Source organism: Lathyrus oleraceus, chromosome 7, assembly GCF_024323335.1.
Source record: "Lathyrus oleraceus cultivar Zhongwan6 chromosome 7, CAAS_Psat_ZW6_1.0, whole genome shotgun sequence".
In the NCBI taxonomy this organism is placed as follows: Eukaryota; Viridiplantae; Streptophyta; class Magnoliopsida; order Fabales; family Fabaceae; genus Lathyrus; species Lathyrus oleraceus.
In genome coordinates, this window is record NC_066585.1 from 438,062,367 (window position 1) to 438,079,046 (window position 16,680).

The window sequence follows — 16,680 nt, forward strand, 5'->3', positions numbered from 1 at the left end:
TGGTTTGATTATTATTGAAGTTTTAAGAGTGTGCGTTAAATGCAATCAAACTTGAGTTTTGATGAGGTAGATGGGATGGCAATCAAGAATTAGATTCATTGTTTTGTATGATAGTTAGTTAATGTTGGAAAAATTAATACTATTTAGAGGTGGATGGGTCAAGATGAATTGGGTGGGTTGAAGTGTTGAACCACCAAAACGGTTGGACTTTAACATTATATTTTTTTTTTTTGAAGTTGGTCATTTTGGTAGGGAGTTGAATATATAATTTTAGAGTGTGAACATGCTAGTAATCTTTGACAAATTACAACTCGTGTGTGAAATATTACGGTGGTTAAAATATGTGTATTTAAAATTAAATAATATTTTACTAATAGTTGGTTAGTTTAGTTGTGATTGGGGACTTGGTAAGAAGGATCATGGTTCAATCTCATGCAATTACGATTAGGAGGAGTCTGGAACAACTTGATATCAAAACTGACTCTCGAACCAAATTTATCAATCCAATTGTTCGCTGTTGATTTTGGTGAACAACTTCTGATTTTCCAAAACTTGTCGAATTGGGTTACTTGCAGGATCAACCATACAAATCCTAGGACATGTGCAAATTTAAATAACTTTGTAACTCTTTAGAACAACCTTTGTATCCTTTATTTGGTTTCCTAAGTCTTTCATGTACGAAAGATATTGACTAAAAGTGCGTAAGTAAAAGTAAACTTAACAAGACTAAGATAAATGGCGAAGAATAAATGGCGAAGAATAAATTGCATAAAGTAAATGCAAAGGATAAATGACTGGTAAATGTAAAGAAAAATTGGTAAAGAACTTTGAAATTTATAAGATAAAACTTTAAAGAAATGGTGTTTGTTCACACGTACATTTTCCAGATAAGACTCTTTTCTCTCACACGGGTACTTTGAGTATTTTGCAGGAATTTTGTACAAGTTTTTACACACACATTCTGATAACAACTATCCTATTTATATACAAACAAAATAACTGTCACTAACGAATAAATCCTAAAACTATGACACTTGGCTCTCTGCATGACTTCCTTTCGCCAGGTGCTTCCACGCGTCTTCTGCCAAACGTCATAACTCTTTTGAATTTGAATTTCCGCTTTACGTCGAAACGACGCGTCTCCTCAGACTTGTCGAATTGTCGAAATACCATAACATCATCCATACTTGTCAAAGACGTCTTTTTATCTGCAGACATCTTCTCTTGTCGAATTGTCGAAATATCATACCACCAATATGTCGAAGTGCCGAACAAGCATCTCCATTTGTCAAAAACACTATTTTGCTTATTAATTTCATGGCGTCAAAAATACATGTATACAAATTTCCCCCCAGCAAAGATGTTTCGACTACTCTGGAGAAACAATCATTTGGTGTCAACCAATATTTCGATGCCATGTCATTGTACGCAGTTGATTTTGGCGAACAACCTCTGGTTTTCCAAAACTTGTCGAATTGGGTTACTTGCAGGATCAACCACACAAATCCTAGGACATGTACAAATTTTAATAACTTTGTAAATCTCTAGAACAACTTTTGTACCTTTCATATGGCTCACTAAGTCTTTTATGTCAAAAGATATTGATTACAAACGTTTAAATAAAAGTAAACTTAACAAGATTAAGATAAATGGAAGAATATAACTGGCGAAGCATAAAGTGTCGAAAAGAAAATGCAGAAAAATAAATGACTGGTGAATATAAAGGAAAATTGGTAAAGAACTTTGAATTTTATAAAATAAAACATTGAAAGAATTGGTGTTTGTTTACACGTACATGTTCCAAATATGTCTCTTTTCTCTCACACGGGTACTTTGAGTATTTGCAGGAATTTTGTACAAGTTTTCACACACTTTTTCTGATAACAACTATCCTATTTATATACAAACAAAATAACTGTTACTAACGAACAAATCCTAAAACTGTGACACTTGGCTTTCTTCCTCTCGCCAGATGCTTCCACGCGTCTTCTGCCAAACGTCATAACTCTTTTGAATTTAAAATTTCACTTTATGTCGAAATGACGTCTCTCTCCAGACTTTGTCAAATTGTCGAAATACCATAATATCATCCATGCCTGTCAAAGACGTCTCTTCGTCTGCAAACATCTTGTCGAAATGTCGAACTATCAATATGTCGAAGTGTTAAAAACACTTAACAACTAAACTGTTAATTCTGTGGCGTCATTTGTCGAAGGAACCCTTTTGCATACTAATCTCATGGCATCAAAAACGCATGTATACAAATTGCCCCCCAGCAAAGATGTTTCGACTGTTTTGGAGAAACAGTCATTTGTTGTCAACCAGTGTTTTAATGCCATGTCATTTAATTTCATTATTCTCAAGTTTTTGTAATCTCAATTTCCAATACAGATTCATCATTACACTTTCTCTAAGATGTCACGTCTAGCCCACATTCAGACTCTACCTCCATCATTTCCTAACATCATGGCCTCTTTTCAACTTCCACCTCTTCAACATCACCATAAAAATCGGCCACGTGTCCACGATCATCATTAACATTTCAAAGCATTTTTATCATCTTCCTTCTATAAATACCCATAAACCATTTTCTCTGAACTCTTTTAACGCTTCAGAACTCCTTTCTTCATACCAATTTCTTAAACTTTCAACTTTCCTGAGAAAAATTCCTTTATTCTTCCCAATAATGGCTCCTCACAAACCTTCCAGCAGCAAACATTCCAAGAAGAATCAGGATTCAGCCCTTTATCCTGCGCATGATTTGAAGGGACCCATGACTATTGGAAACCAACAATATGTTCCTGAACCTCCAAATGAGAGAGAAAAAGAATGTATCTACAAATCCCAGGTACTAATTCCTGTTCTTGTTTCTGGAAACTGTCACGCTATGTTAGGTCCACTTCCGAATTCAGAGATTAAACCAAATCATTTAAAAGAATTTTTTCCAACTTATTTCCATACTAAACCCATAGGTGCTGGAGTGAAACCCCAACCTAAAGAGAAAATGGTAGAACAAAAAGACCCACCGAGTTCGACTGATGACGGAGAGTTGAACTTAACTTATTTGAATTACACCAGGATATTTAGAACTTGTCCATGGTCGAAAGACCCTTCAGACTACTTATCTTGGCTAGATAAAGTTGAAAAGATTAAAGGGAATTTCTGGAAAGAAGTAGGTATTTTCGACCTTATTCAGTTGTCGAGAGCAGGACCCAACATTTGTCCTAATATGCTTTTGGCTTCCCTCTACTTCTGGGACAGTACCTACAACACCTTTCACCTTCCTTGTGGGATGGTTACGCCCACTCTCTTCGGCGCAGCAGCCATCGTTGGCCTTCACCCCAATGGGATAGATTTCGACCCCACTATCCTAAACGGAGATACCATCGCTTTCGACACTAGCTTCGCCCCATACTCTTTATATACGTTTTATTATCATGACAAGAGTACCACGGAAGTCTCGGATGTCGAGCACATAGCCTTTTTGACTCTGTGGCTATCCAAATATGTATTTTGCTCTCGTTCCCTCCAAGTATCCAAGAGATTCATCACCATGGCCAATCAGCTTCACGCAGGCACCAAACTATGTTTGAGTGAAATGGTTTTGGCGAATCTTTACGAATCTTTGAGTGAGAGCGCACATCTTTTGAAAACCATCAAAACCCAAGGTAAAATCAATTTGTCAGGGCCTTTCTGGCTTTTACAATTATGACTTAATGCCACCTTTGAAGCTTCTCTTCCAGTAGAACCAGAAGTGAACGAAGAAGAAGTGAAAGGTAGGACTATCGAATGGCCTAGGTTGGTGCAACTAACGCCAACTGATGAAGGAATTAGCCTTCGACAAGCTTTCAAAAGTTATGTCATGATGTTTGCCAAAAGGTACCATTTTACTCCGACCATGGCACCTTTTGCTGACAGAAAAATTGGACCTGAATGGTTCACCCAACAACTTCCTTTGGAAATGCAGAAGGATGAAAACGTATTTTTGAATGTCTGGGAATCATTTTTAACCCCCAGGCTCCTTTTTTCCCATCGTAACGCAACCAAGAACCAAATAACTTTGATAGTCTATCAACCCAATTTCGTTGCTAGACAGTTTGGCTTGATCCAAATAAAACCTCGACCCATCTTCCCAAAGAAAAGATCCATCATTTTTTACAACTCCCTTCATACTGAAGATGAAAGCAAAGAACTGCCGAAGAAGCTGACTGATGACTTTCTTGACATTCGACCAGTGATCTTTCGACCATCTTTTCTATGTACTCCTGAGTTTGATGAGTGGTGGAAGGATTATTATTCTACCAGATTTTTTGACGTAGCAGCTTTCACTACACATTTAACAAATGCTTTTTCTTTTGTGCAGGATCGGACCAAAAAAGGTATTCAAAGACACATTAGAGAAATACAAAAATTTCAAAAATATTTCGAAACTGCGTATAGACCTGATGATCTTAGTCGAACCATACACGAAGCAGCAGCAGAATTAAAACGTAAATTGACGGAGAAGTTTGAAAAATTGTCATTGCCTTCAAATGTTCGACCAGAGGCGCGCTATGACCTGGATTTCAGTTGTCATCCACCAAAATTTCCTCCTCTTCCAACTGCTGAATTTGGCGTGGCATTTAGCCCTCCATTTCCAGATTGGTTCGTTTGTGGGGATTTTATGAAAATTCTTCGTCAACAGTACAAAAAACCTGCTGAGCGTGTGGTTCCGACTAAGTATCATCTGGACGAATACCAAGGACACCTTCATATTGGAATAGAACACGTTCGCGTGGAAGATCCCATTCTTGAAGGTGTTCACATAAAACATGATTTTTCCTTTGTTATTGTAACTGTATTATCATGTATTTCTTATATTCGTTTCTGAATCCCCTTTCTTTCATTAGCCGTAAGGATTCCTACAAAGAAAACTTTTGTCGAAGCGTCACCAAGTGCTGCTAAGAAATATTCGACAAAGGTACAAAACTCATTCTTCTCATTTATTCTTTTTCCTTTTAAGAAACTAACTGGCTTTGGTCTGCATGACTAGGTAAGTTGAAAACCCCCATCAATCCAAAAAAGAAAGAGTGAAGAAGAGAAAGAAGAGGATAAAGTTCCTGATGAAGAATCTGGTGATGAATCTCCAGAGCTAATCCCCCCTCCTCCTCAGAAGAAGAAAATCCAGAAGGTCTCTTCCCAAAGATCCATTGTTAAATCAGCTAGAAAGGATTCTGCAAGTACTCCCACTGCTAACCTTCGGTCGAAGAATGTGGAGAGTGGGAAATCTAGTTTTAACACTGAGATTCCTGAGGTAAATCTTTATTTCGACTGTATATATTCATCTTCTTTGCCTTTCTTTCTTCTAACTTAGAATTGTTTTCAGAAACAATTGGCTATCGAAAGAACACCTGAGAAAACTCTGGAGGAAACAGTCCAAGAAGAGGATATCCCCACAAGTGATCATGACAGGTAGACTGTAGCAGAATTCGACGCTACAATGGGTGAAGCTTCTGAAGATGAATCTCCTCCTCATCCAGGATTAGATGCTGCAACTCAGGGTGACGATACTGACATGGAAGTTGGGGTCGAAGATGATCATGAAGACAAAACTGCCAAAGATGGGGGTGACCAGTCGAAACAAACAAAGGCTGAGCAAACTTTAGGGCGAAACATTCCACCCGCTTTTGACCAGACCCAAGGAAGTGGCAAATCAACTGGTTCGACTGGTTTCTCTCGCGAGGAGCTTAAAAGTCTCAAAGTGCAGAAACCCTTAGAGTATCTGAAGGCTATGCTTAGCGCTCGTTTAAATTTTCAAGATTCTTCGCAGAGCAATTCGACTACTTCTGGGGCCACTTCTGAAGCACCATCACTTGGCAACATCTTGACCAAGATTAAGACGAAGATCCTTGATGTTGATTTGTTCAAAGTCTTGGAAGAAAACGCCCTTGCCCACATTGAACTCAAGAAAATTCTGAAGCAAGTAAATGTCTTGGAAACTTCTGCTGAGGTTGGCAGTTTTGTGATGGAGCTGATGACCCTTATTGACTTGGCGACTGCAGATCTTCATCGTCAAAGAGAACTTTCCCAGCAAATCTCCTCAAAATCTGAAACTCAAACTGCTGAATGGGATGCTGTTGCAACTTCGACTGACAAAGTTTCAAAGCTGCAGCAGCTTTCTGAAACTTACATCAAAGAAGTTGCTGCTTGTGATGATAATATCCAGAAATGGGAGAAACAAATAGCAGCACTTCAAGAAAAGATCTCCCAAGAGAAAAAGCGCAAAGCATCCATACAACAACCTAAGCAGAATGAGATTGACGACGAACTGAAGGTGGTTATTCGACATGCAGAAAAGGCCCAGCAACTTAGTCAAGAGACTGAGACTCTCTATACTCACCAAAGTCTTTGTGATCATCGACTCCAGTTTCAGAGGAAGAAATTCGCCATGTTGAAGGAAACTTTTGCCAGTATCAATTTGTAGTCGAATTAATTTAACGATTTTCAGCCCTTTGAGGCTTTTTTGGTAATAACTTTAGTGCCATTTTTATTTGGCAAGGCTATCACAATTATGTTTACAATTATTCTACTGTTATTTTTACTTCTTGCAATATTGGCTTATATTTTTTCAAATACTTGTCATTTATCTTTAGGATTCTCTCATCTTTCCCTATTTCTTCAATCTCATACGCGGCATTTGAAAAACTTTTCAAAATCTGGAAAGGTCATTCCCACTTAGGGGACCATTTTCCCATTAACTTATCTTTTTGATCTATAAGAAGGATTACTTTCCAAACAAGATCACCAATTAAGAAGGTCTTGAATTTTACTTTCTTATTGTAAAACTTTTCGACTCTTTCTTTTTGTCTCTTTATTAGATCTAGCGCATGCAGCCTTTCTTCGTCTAGATCAACTAATTCGTCCATCATCATACTCTAATATATATCTGATGGGATTTCATGATGCCTTTGCACTCTAACTGACTGCAAATATATTTCGACTGGTAAAACTGCATCATGTCCATAGGTCAACTTGAATGGAGTCGAATTTGTTGCTTCTTTTGGAGACGTTCGACAAGCCTACAAAACTTGATCTAAAGTTTTATGCCAGTTTCTAGGTTTTGTAGATAATTCTTGATAGGCTTTCTCCAGTCTGCAATTCCTGAATCATCTATATTGAATATCTCAAAATTTTCTTCGTCACCGTATCCTAATCTTATTGACTCCAAATCTTATGGGGACAACTTGGTGGATATGACTCTTCCTCTGACTTCAATAGCCTCTTCTAACTTTTCCTTCGACACTTTGTATCCAGACGCCAGTTGAGCAAGGTCATTTGCCTCCTGATTCTCCACCCTGGGAATGTGCCTAAAGGCCACATTGTCGAATTCCTTGAGAAGTCTATTGGCTATTACAAAGTACATGATTAAATTTTCTTTCACACATTTATACTCTTTAGTCAACTGCTTTATCACCAGTTCAGAGTCGCCCATTATTTCGACTCTTGTTGCCCCCAGTTTCAACAATATTTCAAGTCCAGCAATCAAAGCTTCATATTCTGCTTCATTATTTGAACATAGACTTTCAACTTTGTACTTGAATTTTGTTGGAATTCTGTCAGGAGAAATAATCAACATCCCAACACCAGTTCCATTTTTATGACTGGAACCGTCGAAATACAGTTTCCATGGTTCTAATTCGACATACTCTACATTTCCATCTATAGAGTGGTCAGCTATAAAATCAGCAACCACTTGTCCTTTCACAGCCTTTAAAGGCAAATATTTCAAGGGATATTCTGTTAATGTTAAAGCCCATTTTCCAATTCGACTATGTAAAATAGATTTAGAGAACATATATTTTATTACGTCGAAATGGGAGGAAATGTATACATCAACAGGCTTTATATAATGCTTTAACTTCATACAAGAGAATATACACATAAACATAGTTTTTCTATAATACTATATCTAGTTTCAGCATCATTCAGGATTCTACTGAGATAATAGATGGCCCTTTCGACGCCATTCTCATCTTCTTGACACAGCATACTTCCTAATGTTTTGTCTGATGCCGAAATGTACAATCTCATACTTCTTTTTCTACAAGGAGACATTAAAATTGGAGGACTAGCCAGGTATTCCTTGATTTTGTCAAAGGCAGCTTGCTGTTCTTGCCCCCATGCAAAGTCTTCCTTCTTTAGTCGAAGTAGAGGAGAGAAAGCTTGCGTTTTTCCACTAAGGTTGGAGATAAATCTTCTGAGAAAGTTGATTTTCCCTAGCAGAGGCTGCAACCATTTCTTTGTTGATGGCGCTTTCGCCTCCATTATGGCTTTGGCTTTGTTTTCATTTATTTCGATCCCCGTCTTGTGGACCACAAAACCTAAGAAATCACCCGCCTGCACACCAAAAGCACATTTAAGTGGATTCATTTTCAAACCAAACTTCCTCATCCTTTCAAAGGATTGTCGAAGATGATCTATATGACTTTTTCCTGAAACAGACTTAATCACAATGTCGTCAATGTACACTTGCATGAAAGTTTCAATAAAGTCATGAAAGATGGAATTCATAGCCTGTTGGTAGGTTGCTCCAGCGTTCTTTAAACCAAAAGGCATTACTACCCATTCATACGTTCTTATTTCTCCAGGACAACGGAAAGCTATTTTAGGAACATCTTCTTCAGCGATAAAAATTTGATTATAGCTAGAGTATCCGTCTAGCATACTTAAATACTCATGGCCTGCTGCAAAATCTATAAGCATTTCTGCCACTGGCATGGGATATTCATCCTTTGGGGTAGCCGAATTTAAGTCTCGAAAATCAATGCATACCCTAAGTTTTCCATTTTTCTTAATTACAGGAACGATATTTGCAATCCATTCGACATACCTGGTTGTGCGGACGAACTTGCACTTTAGAAGTCTTTCGACCTCTTCTTTTATTTTCGACAGAATCTCTGGTGCGAAGCGTCGTGGAGTCTGCTTTACTGGCCTCTTTCCTTCCATTATTGGCAGCTGCAATTCGACCAAACTTCTGTCTAAACCAGGCATCTCTTCGTAATCCCATGCGAAGCAGTCTTTGAACTCTTTCAGCAACTGGACTATTTCGACCTTAAACTGGGGGTCCATTTTTTCACTTATGTAGGTTGGTCTACTTTCTGCCCCCACTCCTAAATTTATTTCTTCTAATGGATCCTGCACCACCATCTTCACGTTAGTTGACACTGGATATTTTTCGAACCCTAGAGGTTCGTCATCATAAATGGCGTCAAGCTTTTGGTGTTGCCATTCGCCCATTTGGTTGTTATCATGATCTTCTGCAACGTCTCTTTGGGGACATTGTTCGTTGGAATTTTCTTTGTTGGCTTCGACAGCCATGTATTTTACTTCAGCCTCAAGGGCGTCTTTGAGTTTGTTTTCGGCTATGTAAGCCGTAATTCTTTCGAGCGCTGATTCTTTACTCGTCATCGTCAAATTCGCTTCCCCATCCTGTTGGCGCTATATGAGTAGTTCCCCACATATAAGATTCGCCAATTACCTCTTTGTCCCACTGAAAACCATGTGTAGGATGAAGGTACATGGAGCAGTAGGCATTCTCTGTTGCTTTTAAGTCGAATTCGGCTGGGCTGCACGGAGGTATGTGAGCCAGGTTCTGGTCGAAGCTTTGACTGTTGACATTGTTTACTTCTGTCATGAAATAGCTTTGATCAGCCTCAATGTTTTCGACAATCCCGTCTGGCCTCCAAATGGCTATTCGCTGATGCATTGAAGAAGGTACGACTCCTACACCATGAATCCATTCCCTTCTAAGTAGTAGGTTGTAATTCGCCCTTGAAGCAATGACCATGAACATCGTTGGCCTTGTTATGGTTCCAACAGTCAAATTCACCTGGATAACACCCATAGTGGTTCCTACTTTTCCTTCATAGTTCGACAACACCATGTTGTGAGGTTTTGCGTCTGAATCATCTTTCCCAATCTTCTTTAGCATGAAATGAGGCATCAAATTTATTGTTGCTCCACCATCTACCAGTATCTTGTTTACACTAACATTCTCCACCTTTCCTTTTATGAACAAAGGCTTTAAATGTGCTTTCATGGAATCATATGGCCTTTCGAAGAAAGCATTTTGCACTTCGACGCATCCGTTGTTCATGACGTAGTAGCAAACGGGCCTGTGTGCCATTGTTTCCTCTTCCATTTCATCTTCCTCGTCTTCGACCTCCATGACTCTATCATAATCTCTAGGGAGGACAAAAACCACATTGCAGATACATTAAAGGACGCTTTTGAGTCAGATTCGAAGTTGTCCGTTATTTCATCGTCTTCTTGCATCTTCTCTTTCGACGCCACTGGTTCGACAATGCTGCCAGGACTGATCTGGTGGGAAGCCTTTTTTCTGCTTACTATCCGAAGATTGTTACTAGATTCTGCTTTATCTTTGCTGTTAGTGTCTTTTCCATTCACGCTATTTTCTGCAGCCTCTTTTTCTGCCCTCTTCTACCTCTGGAATCTTCTCCATTGGGATCTTGACATAGGGTTTTTTCCTTTGTAGTTTTCTGAAGGATATGGTCTTGGCTTGTGCTTTTCCATTTCCTTCTTGCCTTCCATCGAAGCGCCTCTCTGAACCTCAAATTTTCTCCATTTCCCCTGCCTTTGGGCATCTCTAATGGGTTGAACCCATTTGTCATCCGTTGCTTTGTTAGATGGTTTGTAAGTGTTATGGTGTCTTTCTCCATGCCTCCATTGATGATGATCACTTCTCCTTGGGTCATATCTTGTTGTCCCCCAATTTTCTTTCCTCTTGGCTTTATCCACTGCTTCCAGATTGGTTGCTGACTTCCTGTCGAAGATTGCACTGCAGCATGGGCATAACATCACTTCAGTCCTCATCTTTTGGCACCTCTTGATGAATTCCACTAGATTTTCCTCTTCTTTAGGATACGCCAACCTTTGGTACTCCTTTCTTTGGTACTCCTTTCGACGACGATCTTCACCCACTTCAGCTTGGTCTCTCTGAGATACTTCCACCATATTTACCCCAACATTTCATTCGTTGGCAATGCTTAATTCGTTCATTTTCTTAATGAGTCTTTCTTCTTCGACTTCGACACCTTTTGGTATCTGGTCAAACTCCTTTTCTGGGCAGCAACACCAAGACATGTTCCCGGGACCATGTTTGCAACAACACCTGTTCCAACTTCTTTTGGGGTCCTCCAATATTCTGTGCAGGATTCCACTGGTCACAGGCTTCATAGGACCATTCACAGCTTCTGCTTTGAGTCTTGTGACCTCTTCACTGAAAGGTCCCATAGTGTTGACGCAGTTTGTGACATCACCTGTCTTCATTTGATCAGGATCAAGGCCTTCAGTAGCCTTGTTTTCAATAGTGAGGTCTTCAGTAACCTTCTTTTTGATAATAGGGAGATTCTCAATTGTCTCAAATGTTTTTTCATTGTTGCTCAAAGGTACATCTCCCCAACCGGTTGGTTGGATTGTGTTGATGTCGACGTGAGAGCTTGCCGGTGCATTGTATTTCACGAGATAATCGTACTTCCCACTTGGCTGTCCCAAGCAATCCCAATTTCCTTCTTGCCGAACCATAACATCTTCAGCAGTATCGTCACTGTCCTTTCTGTCGAAACCTTCAGTAGTTTCCATCTTTTTCTGGTCGTCGAAGCCTTCAGTAACTTCAAATTCGTTCTGGTTTGCGAGATCATCAGCAATCTCAACCATGTTGATATTTGTGTCGAAACTTCCAGCAGCTTCCACCATTTCAAAATTGCCATCAGGAGCAACTTCAACCTCCACCATGTTCACAATGGATGGTTCAACGTAATGGGCTTCGACTGGCTGCATGGGATTCGAATCGATCCTCATTTGTTGTTTTGGCTTATCACCAACGAGACGTTTTATGGCCCAGAAAATTATGGTATTTACAAAAACCTCTCTTTTTCTGTTGTTCCATAGGCGGTTCTTTAGCGCCGGGTGGTTTTATTAATTGACCATATTTAACCAACAAATCGAAAATTTCGTCACATTTGGTGATGTCGAACGTACAAGTTCTTTTGGGGAACTTATCATTGGTTTCGACTGGGTTTCTGTTCGACGGAGTTAGTACTTTACACGAATAAGGTGGGCCTTGCATTAGTTCTGCTAAGTCAATCTCTTATTCGTCGAAGTTACTTGGTTCGTTTTCGTCGTATTCATCATTTTGACAAGCCCCTACATAGGCCACCCTTTCTTTTTTATTCTTATTTGCTCTGAATTTTTCGTCTCTTAACCTTTCGACTTGTCTCACTCTATCTGCTAATTGCGCCATATCCCTTAGATATTGGGTGTCTAGTTTCTTTCTTATAGAATAATCTAGTCCCCCTGCGGCCATTTCGACTAACTCATGTTCTGGCACCGGAGTGAAACATCTAGCTTTTAGCAATTTGAACCTATTTAAATAATCATCTATTGGTTCTGAGTGTTTTCTCTTAACACTGGCTAATTCCTTCAGACTTATTTTGGTTTGTCCCATGTAAAATTGTTCATGGAATAACCTCTCTAATTGGGTCCACGTATACACTGAGTTTGCAGGCAAAGATGTAAACCAAGTAAACGCGTTTTTCGTCAAGGAACTAGGGAAGTATTTTATTTTCAAATTTTCATTACGGGTTATCTCTCCTGCTTCGATTAGATAACGTGCTACATGTTCTATGGTGGACTCACTAGTATCCCCTGAGAACTTGGTGAACTTAGGAACTTTCCATCTTGGGGGAAATTCCTCTTGCAGAATATACTCCGACAGTGGGGAAGCGTAACTGGGCCTTTGTAGTCCCATGTTCACCCCATTTTGTGCCATTATCGTTTCGACCATGGCCGCTAAATTGTTTTCAACAGGCAAGTGATTATACCGGATTCGCTGTTGCAACACAGCATCCGCGTCTTGGCCTCTCTGGATTACTATCCTTCTAGGCTCTTGTGGAACAGGGATTTCGACACGAGGCTGTTCGACCACATCCTTTTGGTTTCTGACGTTTGTCTGAGGATTGTCTAACGATATTTGGTTTATCGTAGGCTCTTCCTGGACCGCTACCGCTGGGTCCTGAACCACTTGTTCTTTGTGTCGAGTTTGAGGGACCCCAAAAAAGTCAGCAATGCGCGTCATTTGCGCTGCCAACAATTGGTTTGTTTGGGTGGTGTTTTGTATTAGAGGATTGAAATCCACCCCCATTTGTTGTGTCAACATTTGGACCATATCATGATTACTCTCGTCCATTTGTTGTCTAATTACTTGCGCAGAATTATTTGTTATCGCTGGCATGTAAAGTGGTTGTTGGTTTAGTCTACTCATGTTTTCGCCATATCCTGACCCTTGTAAAGGTGAAGTCATATTGGCCATAGAATCAGAATACACTACCGGGGAATTGTGTAAATTTGCCATTACCGAAGTTGACATTCCAAATGGTTGTTCCCTACCAGGCAGAGGCATGGTGAAATTCGTCACAAAAGGCCTAGAAGTATTTCCCATAGGAGGAGGTGTTCCAACAGGCATTTGTTGCGCCCTAATGGACGAACTAGGCGCATTTTGCGAAATTGAAATCGCTGGTATTGACCCTGTTGACGAAGGCACAGCCTCTGACACAGGGACTGATCCCACATTTCCTCCTGTCGAAGGGATAGGGTTGGATACTGGGATGGCTTCACTTGGATTGGGATTATTTGGATTATTTGGCTGACTCACCATTTTTCTTACTCTTGTTCTTTTAGGTCTTTCTACGTCAGATACGGCTAATTTACCGCTTCTTAGTCTCATACAACGAAGAAGAAACCTTGACTAACGGTTATTTAAGTTTTAGATTTATGCACGGTCCCACTGGGTGTGCCAATTTGTTCGCAGTTGATTTTGGCGAACAACCTCTGGTTTTCCAAAACTTGTCGAATTGGGTTACTTGCAGGATCAACCACACAAATCCTAGGACATGTGCAAATCTAAATAACTTTGTAAATCTCTAGAACAACTTTTGTATCTTTCATTTGGCTCACTAAGTCTTTCATGTCGAAAGATATTGATTACAAACGTTTAAATAAAAGTAAACTTAACAAGATTAAGATAAATGGCAGAATATAACTGGCGAAGCATAAAGTGTCGAAAAGAAAATGCAGAAAAATAAATGACTGGTGAATATAAAGGAAAATTGGTAAAGAACTTTGAATTTTATAAAATAAAACTTTGAAAGAATTAGTGTTTGTTTACACGTACATGTTCCAAATATGACTCTTTTCTCTCACACGGGTACTTTGAGTATTTGTAGGAATTTTGTACAAGTTTTCACACACTTTTTCTGATAACAACTATCCTATTTATATACAAACAAAATAACTGTTACTAACAAACAAATCCTAAAACTGTGACACTTGGCTTTCTTCCTTTCGCCAGATGCTTCCACGCGTCTTCTGCCAAACGTCATAACTCTTTTGAATTTAAAATTTCACTTTATATCGAAATGACGTCTCTCTCCAGACTTTGTCAAATTGTCGAAATACCATAATATCATCCATGCCTGTCAAAGACGTCTCTTCGTCTGCAAACATCTTGTCGAAATGTTGAACCATCAATATGTCGAAGTGTTGAAAACACTTATCAACTAAACTGTTAATTCCGTGGCGTCATTTGTCGAAAGAACCCTTTTGCATACTAATCTCATGGCGTCAAAAACGCATGTATACAGTCATTTAATTCCACTACTTCCAAGCTTTTATAATCTCAAGTTCCCAAACAGATTCATCATTACACTTTCTCAGAAACGTCATATCTAGCCCATGTTTAGACCTTACCCCCATCATTTATTCTTTCTCCTTTTAAGAAATTAACCGGCTTTGGTTTGCATGACTAGGTAAGTCGAAAGCCCCCACCAGTCCAAAAAAGAAAGAAAGACGAGGAGAAAGAAGAGGAAAAAGTTCCTAATGAAGAATCTAGTGATGAATCTCCAGAGCCAAACCCCCCTCCTCAGAAGAAGACAAAAAACAAGAGGGTCTCTTCCCAAAGATCCATTGTTAAGTCAGCTAAGAAAGATTCTTCAAGTTCTCCAACTGCCAAACTTCAATCGAAGGATACAGAGAGTGGGAAATCTAGTTTTAATACTGAGATTCCTGAGGTAAATGCTTATTTCGACTATCTATATTCATCTTCATTGCATTTCTTTCTTCTAACTTAGAATTATTTTCAGAAACAATTGGCTGTCGAAAGAAAACCTACAGATAAAAACACACCAAAACCTAATAGTGGTTCTGCTCTCAAAACTGTCAGCTCGACGTCCACTTCTCCGAAGGATTCGAAAAAAGGATCAACAATGGAGATGGCGCAGACAAAAATTAATCCTGAACCTGAGAAAACTCTGGAAGAGACAGTCCACGATGAAGAAATCCCCAAAAATGATCATGGCAGGCAGATTGTAGCAGAATTCGACGCTACAATGAGTGAAGCTTCTGAAGACGATTCACCTCCTCATCCAGGATTAAATGTTGCAAATAAGGGTGATGACACTGACATGGAAACTGGGGTTGAAGATGACCATGAAGAAGAAACTGCTAAAGATGAGGATGACCAGTCGAAACAACCGGATGCTGGGCAAACTTTAGGGCGAAGCACTCAACCCGTTCCTGACCAGACCAAAGGAAGTGTCGTATCAACTGGTTCGACTGGTTTCTCTCGCGAAGAGCTTGAGAGTCTCAAGGTGCATAGACCCTTAGAATATCTGAAGGCCATGCTTAGCGCTCGTCACAATTTTCAAGATTCTTCGCAAAGCAGTTCGACTACCTCTGGGGCCACTTCTGAAGCGCAATCTCTTGACAACATTTTGACCAAGATTAAGAAGAAAATCCTTGATGTTGATTTGTTCAAAGTTTTAGATGAAAACGCCCTTGCTCATATTGAACTCAAGAAGATTTTGAAACAAATAAACGTCTTGGAAACTTCTGCTGAGGTTGGCAATTTTGTGATGGAGCTGATGACCCTCATCGACTTGGAGACTGCAGACCTTCATTGTTAAAGAGATCTCTCCCAGCAAATCTCCACAAAATCCGAGACTCAAATTTCTGAATGGGATGCTGTTGGTACTTCGATTGACGAAGTTTCAAAGCTGCAGCAGCTTTCTGAAACTTATATCAAAGAAGTTACTGCTTGTGATGATAATATCCAGAAATGGGAGAAACAAATAGCTGTTCTTCAAGAAAAAATCTCCCAAGAGAAAAAACGCAGAGCATCCATACAGCAACCTAAGCAAAATGAGATTGACGACGAACTGAAGGTGGGTATTCGACATGCAGAAAGTGCTCAGCAACTTAGTCAAGAGATTGAGACTCTCTCTACTCACATAAGTCTTTGTGATCATCAACTCTAGTTTTAGAAAAAGAAATTTGCCACATTGAAGGAAGCTTTTGCTAGTATCAAATTGTAGTCGAATTAGTTTACGAATTCTCAGCCCTTTGAGGCTTTCTTTTTAATAACTTTGGTGCCATTTTTGTTTGTCAAAGCTATCACAATTATTTTCACAATTATTCTACTCCTATTTTTACTTCTTGCAATATTGGCTTATATTTTTTCAAATATTTGCCATTTATCTTTAAGATTCTCTCATCTTTTCCTATATCTTCAATCTCATACGCACCATTTGAAAAACTTTTCAAAATCTGGAAAGGTCCTTCCTACTT

At 39.3% G+C, this 16,680-nt stretch overlaps 2 protein-coding genes across 2 annotated transcripts; both read left to right on the top strand.

The window, feature by feature from the left end:
- The first annotated feature begins 2,686 nt into the window (after positions 1-2,686).
- Positions 2,687-5,455, top strand: LOC127104222 (uncharacterized). Its single transcript, XM_051041419.1, has 4 exons — positions 2,687-3,668; positions 4,890-4,960; positions 5,069-5,293; positions 5,366-5,455. The coding sequence occupies exons 1-4, from the start codon at positions 2,687-2,689 to the stop codon at positions 5,453-5,455; spliced, it is 1,368 nt and encodes a 455-aa protein (XP_050897376.1).
- Positions 5,456-14,673: 9,218 nt separating this feature from the next.
- Positions 14,674-16,427, top strand: LOC127104223 (uncharacterized). Its single transcript, XM_051041420.1, has 5 exons — positions 14,674-14,691; positions 14,865-15,125; positions 15,198-15,872; positions 16,035-16,277; positions 16,377-16,427. The coding sequence occupies exons 1-5, from the start codon at positions 14,674-14,676 to the stop codon at positions 16,425-16,427; spliced, it is 1,248 nt and encodes a 415-aa protein (XP_050897377.1).
- The last annotated feature ends 253 nt before the right edge of the window (positions 16,428-16,680 follow it).